Source organism: Nilaparvata lugens, chromosome X (assembly GCF_014356525.2).
Source record: "Nilaparvata lugens isolate BPH chromosome X, ASM1435652v1, whole genome shotgun sequence".
NCBI classification, from domain to species: domain Eukaryota; kingdom Metazoa; phylum Arthropoda; class Insecta; order Hemiptera; family Delphacidae; genus Nilaparvata; species Nilaparvata lugens.
In genome coordinates this window covers 2,596,181-2,608,774 of record NC_052518.1, presented here as the reverse complement: position 1 = coordinate 2,608,774, position 12,594 = coordinate 2,596,181, and the positions used below count along the sequence as shown (strand labels likewise).

At 33.4% G+C, this 12,594-nt stretch overlaps 1 protein-coding gene across 1 annotated transcript in view; it reads left to right on the top strand.

Moving 5' to 3' along the window:
* Positions 1–310: 310 nt before the first annotated feature.
* LOC111053686 overlaps positions 311–12,594 on the top strand; it is an 80,951-nt gene continuing 68,667 nt past the window's right edge. Inside the window, exon 1 of the mRNA XM_039442233.1 lies at positions 311–901. Within this exon, the coding sequence (XP_039298167.1) occupies positions 547–901 (355 nt within the window). The 5' untranslated portion in view covers positions 311–546. The remainder of the gene's footprint in view (positions 902–12,594) is intronic.

Below are 12,594 nucleotides of genomic sequence, written 5' to 3'. Positions count from 1 at the left end.
CTCCTTATTATTATGTGTGCAATCTACTGTAAACTTTTCCAATAGAATAAATTTGAATTTATTCCGTACTCAAGCTTGTAAAACGATGACATTTTATGATGCATTTGCATGATGTATCTCATATATGCAAAGGAGGCAAAAGGGGACTGAGAGGCTCCCCCAATTCAGTCGGCCCCCCTGATTCAGACAACGGTAGAAGTGATTCAATAACCGGTTAAGATGTACTATCACTATTGATGGAGAGAATGTTGTGGCAGTTGGTAGTCTGGACTAGGAGGAATGTGGGCCTCGTTGAGGTGTCAACAAAATAAAAGTAGTTGAAATCGAGCAATTGCCGTCGAAAAAAAGAAATAGTGAAGACGATGCGTGCCGCTAGTATTTGGGGCGTCGGTGTCGGACAAAAAAAGTTGTACGTGAGGAGTGTCGCGTACTGGAGAAGGTTCTGAGTTCTGAGCGCGCTAGCATCTGGTTTGAGAGAGTCTTTGCTGAGAGTATAGTCTGAGAGTCTCTCTGGTCTCTCAGTCGGTGAACTGTTGCGCTACAGACATGATTATCGGGACTAGGCCAGTCCTAGTGTTGCTGTGTGCATGTGCCGGTATGGCCTCAGGTTCCATGCTTGGCTGCTTGAGCGGCGAGGTGTCAAGAGCTCTACACCGGCTTGCCTCCTCGCAAAAACACTCCTTCTATCTGCTAGAAGGACTGCATCTGGACAGGAAGTTCGCCCACAACACCTCTAACAACACTGACACTGACTCTGTCACGGACTCTAGCACTGCGCTCACCGGTCAGGCTGATCGACTATTCGACGACCATGATCTTCTGCTAGATTTGGCGCCCCAACTGCAGCTCAGGGTTTCCAAGGCAGCCGATGGAAACTATGCCTTGTCGATGGGCCAGCCAGGTAATTGATTATTGATACAATCTCTAAATTTATACAATATTCAATGAATAAATCATCCAATTCCTAAAAGAAAACCATATAAATTCACATAAATCTTATTTATTTATCAATTCACTAGAAATTTACAAAATAACACTTATCAACTAATATACATTGGTGTGGCTGGAAAAAGAAGCCTTGAGCTCCAGCCACGAGTTCGAAAATATTTTTTAAATTATTGGTACATTTGCCGTGATAATATTCTAAAATACAAACCAAAAGATAGTAAACCAAAAACCAAAAATATGTATAAATAAACACACAAAATCAATTCTTGAATCTACATTAAATCCAACTGTGAAAATCAAATTAAAATGAATTCTCCAAAAAAACCCTGATACAAAAATATAAAATACAACATTTTTGTAATCCCCTACTAGACAATCCAGCTGTGTTCAGGGCGAGTTCCGCGTTATATCATATTAAACTCAATCTCCTTTTTATTTCGGACTATGTATAACCATAGAGAAACAATAGCGTAAGTAGATATCCCATGGTATAGGGCGTTTATGTCGCAACTTTTTCTGTTATCTCAAGCCGATTACTGTCGATTATTGTCGATTTTTACTGTTTTGACCGGGTAGGAGTGTATGAACGGCACAATATGAGAGACTACCAGCGTCATAAAGCTTCACAGGAAAGAACTACGTGGACTATCAGCTTGAGATAACAGTAAAAGCTGCGACATAAACGCCCTATACCATGGGATATCTACTTATGCTATTGTTTCTCTATGCTAGTTCTTCTTATGCTAGTTCTTCATGCTAGTTTCTCTTATGCTATTGTTCCTCTATGGTGTAACCCTATCTAAATTTGGAAGAGGAATAGCACAAGGTTATCTTATTTTTTCTCTCCCTATCATTTTGATGATGTACTTATTGTATGAATCAATAAAGGATGAATGAAATAAAGAAGTATAAGCTCATAATAAAATAAGCTAATAATGCTACTAATAAAGTGAAGAAACTAACCTTTGATGTTAATTGAAACATTATTGATTCATTTATTTATTCAATTATTATTATTATACTATGACACTTCAGGAAACACAACAGTAGACGAATTTCCATATCTGCGACTTCTCCAGTTTAATATGCACGAGATTCAGGTTATAAATGATTTGTAGCTCACTTTTCAGTCATCATAACTTACAGCTGATGATGTGTTAGCACACACTAAAGCATGCTCCTGTGAAATATTAATTTTTATTAATATAAAGTGGATTCTTAGACAATATATCAAGTCTCTTCAATTATGGGAAAGTTCCACAACATCAATATTCACTCTACAAACTTAATGAGCATAAATTTACTTACAAGTTGCTTGTAAGGTACAAGCTTCACTTGTAACTTACACTTGTACACTTGGGAATTATCCAAATTTTCCCCGAAATATATTTCACTTATCAGGCAATAGTTTTCTGATTCTGGAATACAATAATTATTTATCATAACACACTTAATTCGAGATTCATACTCCACCACAATGACTTGTACTCCTACAGTACTTACAAATCACTTTCAAAATGGTGCTAAACCAATGTTCAATTCACAATATTGTCCGTTGATGGTTCCTATTCATGTATTTTTTAACATTATTATTTGTAAACAAATTAATGGGGATGGAATGAATTTAACTACCAACATTTCTCATGCATAATCAAAAGAGTAGGCCTATCTATTACTCTCTTTCCCCACGAGACATTATTTTAATAGTCATGATAACTAAAAAGATTGAGATCACTACACTAAATAAACTCAACTGAGCTAGTGAAAGAATGTCAAAGCTATTAAGTAGGATGACTAAGTATCTCGAAGCAGCTTGTATTTCACCAATCATTCTCTTTAAAAACATATTGCATTCATTAGTATATTTCTCTATATATTCTCATCATTCGAGTTTATTTTTAGGGGAATTGCGTCAATATTTGGAATACACTGTTGTAACTATTTGTGGTTCAGTAATTTATGGGCCTCAAATAACAAAATGCAAGATTATAACAATCGTGCTATCGGATGAGCACGTTGAACTGTCAGTTTTGGCTGAAGTTTGAAAGTCGTAAATCTCATTGACGGCTCCCTTCCCGCAAGGGACTCCCCACTAATAAAAAACCATACGAATTTACTATTCCTTCAAAACAATCCAATTTTAAATTTTTAGACAATATTGAATCTGATCTCACACTTGATGTTTGACACTCATTAAGAGCTTCATATAGACATAATTAAAAATTGTTTGTCTAAGTGTCATTGTCTTTTGTCCGAGTTCTTCTTATCGTAGGCAGAGACAAGAAAGTAATATAGGTTGTTATAATCATCCTTTATCTATGTCGTAGGTAAGTACGGGTTGAGATAATCGATCGCTATTGGTTCTGGCGTTGGAATGGTGTCCGCTTGAGACCAGATCTGCTAGCTAGCAGTTTGAGTTTCAGTTTTGTCTGGGTTAGGAGTGATTATTAGTCTGATTCTTTATTGATTCATACAATAAGTACATCATCAAAATGATACGGAGAGCAAAAATAAGGTAACCTTGTGCTATTCCTCTCCCAAATTTAGATAAGGTTACACATAGTCCGAAATAGGTTAAGTCTTGTAGTTGTTCACTCCACAAAAGTTTCAATCCTTTGCAAAGTAGATTTTTAAATTTAGATGCTTCAAAACCAAACATAGAAGAAATATTTTACATTATTATCACTAGAACATGAAATATTCACATATTAAAGAAATAATTTTGCAGGATCAAAAAACAAACTCAATATTCTAAAAGCACAGCTGTATTATGAATGTGTTAGAATGATTGATCAACAGTTACGAGCTGCAAATCACTTTCCGGTGGTTCGTAACCCACCTAAAGCTGTAGGTTCACTTATCCCTTTCATCATCTTCAGTCAAAAACTGTTTTGGCTTGATTTTGTGACGAGAACGTTGTTGTGACATTGTGTGGGCAGTACAGGCTTATTTTTATTATTATGAATGCTTCACACTCTTATTCAACCATTCATGTTCAGTTCTAGTTGCATTTCTGAAAAAGTCTCTAATTCTATTACACTGAGATTGAAATTTTAGCAAAACTTCATAGATTTGTTTGCAGAAGGACGATTAAAGCTCTCATTAATTTCCAATCCTTCAACTATCCGGATATTTCATTATTATGATTGAAAATAGCTTCTGAGACTATGCTCTTTTGAAGAAGGCATTATTATAGATTCTTGAGCATGTTGTTTCAAATGGCATACTAGTTCTTTTGTTTGATGATTTGAAATACTTTGTTTCGACGATGATAAGTTAATACTCATCTATTTCAGTGTTGAGAATGGATTTAGAAAATCCGAAAGCGCTTGACAGTGAGTACTAGTTTTAATAGATTATATATTCAAAGAAATTAGATTAGTAGTGTCGTTGAAAATGGTTCCAAGAAGATAAGTTAATGATAAGTTTCACTAGTGGAATGTTAAAATTTAACTAGTAGTTCTGTGAACAGTAGACCTCACGCAGTGTTCTCATCCACAAGTACCTGATTGAAACTATAGACCTAATGGAAATACAGCAATAGACTGGCTTCTCCACACATCTGTGTAATCACTTGTCAGCTGATTTATGATGAATAATTCTATAGCTGATTTTACTCTAATATTGACGTATGAAGGAGGCTCCTTTTTCCTTTTATTTTTATCCTTGAAATGCAAAATTTCCAAAAACCTTGTATAAACTCGACGCGCAATTAAAAAGGAACATACCTGTCAAATTTCATGAAAATCTATTACCGCGTTACGCCCGAAATGCGCAACATATAAACATATAAACATTTAAACATTCAAACATTCAAACATTCAAACATTCAACTTCAAACATTCAAACATTCAAACATTCAAACATTCAAACATTCAAACATTCAAACATTCAAACATTCAAACATTCAAACATTCAAACATTCAAACATTCAAACATTCAACACTCAAACATTCAAACATTCAAACATTCAAACATCAAACATTCAAACATTCAAACATTCAAACATTCAACATTCAACATTCAAACATTCAAACATTCAAAATTCAAACATTAAGAGAAATGCCAAACCGTCGACTTGAATCTTAGACCTCACTTCGCTCGGTCAAATTTTGTTTTTTTCAATCAATCAATAAATATCATACATTATACATTCAATAAACTATTCTACATTTTCACATTAAGTGAAATTAACATACTTGTTTCGTCGGAATAAATTCAGTTAAAACATTCAAGCCATTTCTACTGTAGGAATCTACCTAGCTATTGAATTGAGTCTTTAGTCACATTATATACACTATTCTAAATTTTCACATTTTGTGAGATCTACATACCGGTATTGTTTCGTTGGAATAATTCAGTTCAAACATTCGAGCCATTTCTACTGTAGGAATCGACCTAGCTATTGAATTGAGTCTTTAGTCACATTATATACACTATTCTAAATTTTCACATTTTGTGAGATCTACATACCGGTATTGTTTCGTTGGAATAAATTCAGTTCAAACATTCGAGCTATATCTTCTGAGTTTTTAGTTACGGTACTAAACTACAGCATGAGCTTCACGTTGTAAAAATATGGAGGGATTATAAGCGCTCTTCAGAAATGTTCTGGATATTTTTATTACCAGAGATAATCTCTAGACTCATCATAGCTCACCTATTTCTTTTTGAGAGTTCGAAGCAAATTCCTGTTCAGTTCAAAGAAGTCGGAGAAAATGGTGCAATCCAATCAGGATATGTATTTGACTTTTACAGCCTTCCAGTGTTGTAAATCGATAGAAAAATGGAAGAACTTCATATTTACGATTCTCTGAGACTGTTGATCCGTTGCCTTATCTCTAGCTCAAACCGATATTAACTTCCGTAGGTACACCATTTTCCTAAATTGAATATCTCTTACGAGTAGATATGTCTATCTTCGTAGAACTTTAATAAAAACATATTTTGAGAAGTTGATATTGTGGTAATTATTCATTTTGAATGAAAAAGACTAAGAAATTGTCTGGATTTATCTGTGGTTTTTGACAATTTCTTAGTCTTTTTAATTCAATATGAATAATTACCACAATATCAACTTCTCAAAATATGTTTTTATTAAAGTTCTACGAAGATAGATAGTTGATATTGTGGTAATTATTCATATTGAATGGAAAAGACTAAGAGATTGTCTGGATTTATCTGTGGTTTTTGACAATTTCTTAGTCTTTTTCATTCAATATGAATAATTACTACAATATCAACTTCTCAACTACACAAAAAGGGAAAAACATATTTCATTGTAACAAAGGATCTCTTGAATAACCCCTAGCATAGATATTAACTTCGCTGGATGCACAATTTTTTTAAATTGTCTATCTTTTACAAGTAAATGTATCTCTTTTCGCAAGACTTTGATAATGAAAACATATTTCGTAGTATCAAAGAGGATATAAATAATACTCTGTATAGGTTTTAGTTTTGTAGTTTGCTTGCATGTCTGTTTAAATTTGTCTATAGTAGTATGTACACTACATAGAATATAGTATAATATGACCCTAGATAAACCAATTTTTTCAATTGTCTATTGCTTACAAGTAAATATATATATTTCCGCAAATCTTTGATGAAAACATTTTTCGTAGTATTGATTGATTGATTGAGTACTTTATTTATGTAGATTACAATATAAATACTGGCTTATACACTTATATACAAACAAGCGAAATTATAGATGAATTTACATAATATAGACTAAGAGAATAATTATTGAACTGTATATGATATGAAAAAAGCAATTTGTGATAACTATAGATAATTATATTGTTAGTATCAGAGAGGAATTAATTTTCAGTTTTGTGGTTTGTACTAATCTGTGTAGTTTCTATTTTCCTATGGTAGTACTGTATGTACACTACATAGAAAATAGTATAATAAGATCAGAACTGTGATAGATTCGCAGATCTCTAAAGATCGCAGAACTTTGATAAAAACCTATTCTAGGTGAAATAAAAGAAATATTGTCAGTTCCACATTTGAGCTCTAAGTTTCAATGCACTAAGGCAACATCAGTGGTTTTTTCTTCTTGGTTAGACTGTACAACCAAAAAAGACCACTGATAATGATGTCTTAAGTGCATTGAAACTTTAGATTGGTTCTAATAAATTATGTGGATTTGACAAAAATTTCACCTTAATATGGAGATATTCCACAACATATCATCAGTTAATAGTGTGAATTTTCGAAACATATTTAGTAGTAACTTTTAGAGAGAATGTTATAATACTCTGATTGGTTTTTAGTTTTGTAATTTTTATAACTCTAGGTAGTTTATATTTTATATGGTAGCACAGATCTAACATGTGTTTACTTAGTCTATGATGGTAGGCCTACTACCATCCATATGGTACAATATGAGAATAAACTAAACAGCTGTTGTCTTTGTGAACTTGATATTCTCGAGCTCAAAATTTATGTGTTTTTATAGAATTATTTTGTGAATTTGAAAATACTATAAAATATCTTGCTTGTAAAGATTTCGGATCATTCTACTGTATAATAACAAACATCTGTACCAAGACTTGTAGTCAGGAATACCATTGTGCTGAAACAATATTGATTTTTATGTCCAGTTATATTATGTCCCAGTTCTCCAATCCATAGCAGGATGAATGCTATGCAATTTACATGAGTCATCCAGATTGCTCGATAAAAAATTACTCTGAAACAGTCCTCTCCGAAATGAAGCTAAGCTTTCACTTTCTCTATCATGAAAGAAAATGTTTAATATTCATAGGGAAGATGGAAATTAATAGAATGGAGAGAAAAACAGGATTATTTTCTGGAATACATGACTTCATATATTTACACCAACGAGTATAGAATGTGAAATTCTATACAGTAAAAGAAACAGGATTATTTTCTGGAATACAGGAATACATGACTTCAGATTTTCACCAACGAGTATAGAGTCTTATAGAGTAAGAGTTTTATAGTCTAAGTGGGGAAATATATTTCCTGGAATTGTTTTTGTATAACTATTATTGTTATTAGTTATTTTGTATAACTGATATGTATATGATTTTTTGAGGAAATAAATTGAATTGAATTGAATTGAATTGAATTGAGAATGTGAAATTTTATACAGTATAATATACTCTGATTCTCACTCATCACATGCTAGACATGTAGTTTGTATGTAGGCCTATGACATGTTTGTACTTCGCAGTTTGAATGCATCTAAGCAGCTTCTGTTGTAGGGATTTTTTGTGATAGTTCATCTCATTTTTCAGAAACAATGAAGAGACAATATAAGCACCGTATGATGCAGTAGGCTACTAAGAACAAAATATAATCTTTGAAAGTGGAAAATAGGTACTTTCAAGGATTTTAAAAAATAAACTCTTCGAATTCACTCAATCACTCAATTCATTTAATCTATAGTGAGGTCCACGTTATAATGGCAGTGAATAAAGATAGAAGAATAGCGATGCCGATTCTCTGCATTAATTAATCATATTTCTACACTGTCAAAAACATAATTGGCACCGTTGTGGACCTAGTAAAGGACACCGGCTTTGTCGAAAGATAGACAAGGATAGCAATACCAAAGTTGATCAAATACTGTCATTATAACGTGGACCTCACTATAGTCAAACAAACAATAAGTCCCGGTTGCACAAAATCAGTTGAATTTTAACTGTGTTTAATTTCACGAGCTGTCTTTTCTAAAAGGCTTTCTCTGATTGGTTCTCGTGAAATTAATCAACGGTTAAAACTCAACCGGCTTTTGTGCAACCGGCACTTAGTACCGGTACAATATGAGAATAGACTAAACAGCTGTTGTCTTGGTGAACGTGATATTCTCGAGCTCAAAATTTATGTGTTTTTATAGAATTATTTTGTGAATTTGAAGTTTGTTTCATATTTTTACGAAAATTGTATTATCAATCTATCTAAATTTAATTATTTTGTTGCATTCTGATTTGTATATTGAGATTGATGATTTAGTGTATACATTTTGATAGACATAACCTACATAATATTTGGACAATATAAGACAAAATTAGGAAATTGAAGAAGTTTTGGGCAATAGCCTCTTTTTTCTTTTCCGATCATTGTATTGTTTGCTCTAATAAGTAAATTTCAGTAATAGTATATTTCGCACCTAGAGCAGAAAATGAGATTTTTCCAGCTCGAAATCGGTTTTCAAGTCCGAGGCCGTAGGCCGAGGACTAGAAAAGATTGAGAGCTGGAAAAACATTTTTGCCCGTGGTGCGAACGATATTTTTCGCCACACTACAGGTATTGCTGACAAAATAAATAAAGAATACAAAATAAAGAATACTCGTTAAGCTATCGTACCTATCTCTTGATTTTAGTGGTAGAAGATTTGCAGTCAGGATTCAGATTCTTTTAAAATTTCACTTGGAATACCACAGTCATCTTCAAGCATTTTTGAAAATTCGGAATGCACTAATCAACAATAAATAATTGAATAAAACTGGTTGCGAAGCGAATTAGTTTGATTCGAAACTGGAACTAAAATCATGGCGACTTCAGCTTATTATGAAAGTGGACACTCGCCCGATCTAGCGGATGACTTATTAATAATAATTAGCGCGTTGTTTCCAGCCATAAGCGGCTGGAAAGAGACAACTTTCTGGCCTAGACCGGAAAAGAAACCCTTTTCTGACGTCGTCTGCAAACAAGGTCTTTCAGATCTACGTAGGGACTGGAAAACAGCTGCTTTCTGTGCAGTGTGGCGAAAATAAAATTCCATCAGACAAGTAATACAAACAATAATTCAAATAAAAAGGACTCGATTAAACAAATTTATTTTAAAAAAGGGAAATATTTTTTCTTGAAAATTGATAAAATCTCAATCTAAATTCATTATAGTGCAATGATTGTAAAATGTAGGGTAAATATGGGTTTTCAAAGGCCCAAAGGCTTTTGTGCAATATTAGAATAAAATTCAGTCAAACAAGTAATACAAACATTAAAAAAAGTAGTCGAACAAACAAATTTATTTTAAAAAAGGGGAATCTTTTTTTCTTGAAAATTGATAAGATCTCAATCTTAATTCATTATAGTGCAATGGTTGTAAAATGTAATATGAATAGGGGTTTTCAGTAAGCGCTTCCTTTCTTTGAAACTGAATATAACAAGCTGTCTGAGATATTGACGAGATCCATTTTTTGTTTGGAAGACCTATCAATGCATTCTATTATGTATGGAATATGATAACGTTCAAATTTCCGCCTGGGCTCTGCGTGGTGGCGGGAATTCATGAGAGGTTCAGTTTTCCATTACTCTAGCGAACAAATATGGCTGAATCTCAAAGATGGATTGAGCAATGTTGAATTTTAAGACATTGGTTCACATTGTACACCTGTGACCTTAACCCTGCATGACGCTACAAGAAAAATCTGGTGTGGTACACTCACACAACTTTCCTTGCTCATTGTACTGTAAGCCTCATTCTTAAACGAGAATAATTTAGGGGAATAACATAATGACGATTGGCAGCAACATATTTGCAACTACGATCAGACTACTGTATATGTGTATATATAATTGTTTTCAGAGTACTTTTTCCTTTGTGTAAATTGTGAAATTCGATGATTTTTTCAAAAGTCGTCAAAACAGCTGTTCTACAGATGAAATATCTCGACTATGTGTTCTTTTTATAAACTGCTCTACCTACCTACCTCATGCACGAGAAGGAGGTTACAAAGTCCATTTCTCAAGGATGGGGTGGACCCCCCATTTGTTTCCCAGGAAAAAGACTCATGCCAGTTGATAGAACTGATAAATAACTATACAGGGTATGAATTTGAAAAAATCGGTCGTCATTTTGAGAAAATCGTGAAAAACATGGTTTTTTATTAATTATTTGCCATTTTTCTCAAGAATATTACGGAGCTCCTGAAATTTTCCCAGAAATGAGACTCATCGCAGTTGATAGAGCTTATAAATAGCTCTATCCATGGTATAAATTTGAAGAAAATCGTTAGAGCCGTTTTCGTGAAAAACATGGTTTTTTAGTAATTATCCGCCATTTTTTCCGCCATCTTGGATTTAATTTTATTGAATTTCTTGTTGTCGGATCCTCACTGATCCTTTATTACCTTAAGTTTAAAATTTCAAGTCAATCGGTTAATTAGGAATGGAGTTATCGTGTTCACAGACATACACACATACACCCACACACCTACACACACACACAGACCAATACCCAAAAATCATGTTTTTGGACTCAGGGGACCTTGAAACGTATAGAAAACTTGAAATTAGGGTGCCTTAATTTTTTTGGAAAGCAATACATTCCTTACCTATGGTAATAGAGCAAGGAAAGTAAAAAATTTAGCGGAGTCTATAATCACACGATATTGAAGATCGGTTGACATAGCCTCTGCCCGAAATTACCGGTAATGTCCGAATATAACTGAAATAATAACTATAATAATATATATATACCAGTAATCGCACATCCTGAATGTAAATTATTTCTCTGTACGCTGTATGACACATTGCACCGCATTGTTGAATCTCACATTGACCAAATCAGTATTGTCCAGTTTAGGCCACAAGAAGTAGTATCTATATCTATAAAAGCGAAATGACACTCACTCACTGACTGACTGACTCACTCACTCACTCGCAGAACTAAAAATCTACCGGACCAAAAACGTTCAAATTTGGTAGGTATGTTCAGTTGGCCCTTTAGAGGCGCACTAAGAACGGATTTGGAAAAATTTCCAAAGATACGCCCAAAATCTGTGTGTTTTCCAGCGTTTTTTAGCGTTTGAAAATGTTCAAATTTAGTACAGAAGCTCAGCTAGGGTGTAATAATGTTGTGTTGGAAGGAATTTGCAATAACGTCAAAATTACGCCCAAAATTAGCGGTTTTTTCGTTTTCTGAGTTCTTTCATCAAGTAAAAGACAGAAAATGTTTACATTATGCAGGCGAGCGAAGCGAGCCCGCTGATCTCATTTTTGGATGATCCAGTCGGGGGTCCAGGGGGCAGAGCCTGACGGCTAGTAGAATATAATCAAATAAATCTCCATTCATCAAAATATGTACGGATACATTTGAATAGTGTCAATGTTTGAAAGTCGAATGTGATTAAGTCGATAATTATTGACTATACCAGAGACAACTGATGTACCTTTCTCTCTGATGTTTCTTATATAACTGATATCTCTATACTCACTGATTGTTAAAGTTTTCAATAAATTTCATAGATTTCCTACCACAAAACATTCTGAATTCAGCTTCATCTGAAGATAGTCTACATGAGGTCTCCAGGACAATACATTGTCAATCTTACACTTACAAACTTAAGGCTATGCAAAGGCTAAAAATAAAATTTTTACTCGTGATATTTTTCTAAGTTTTTTGATTTTTATATCATCACGATATAAAAATTAAAAAGTTTTCTCAGGAAAACATTTTTTTCCAATCATTACTTTTTGAGATATGAGCGCCTAAAGTTTAAATTTTTGGGACAGAATAACATTTCAAATTTGGTAAGAGATAAATCCATGAGATTCAGAGGATGGATTCTTCATGGTATTGTTGATCTAGTAAAACAAAAATTTTCTGAAAATTATTATTGGAAAAGTTATTAAATTTACTAAAAATAACTTTTAGTTGAGTTA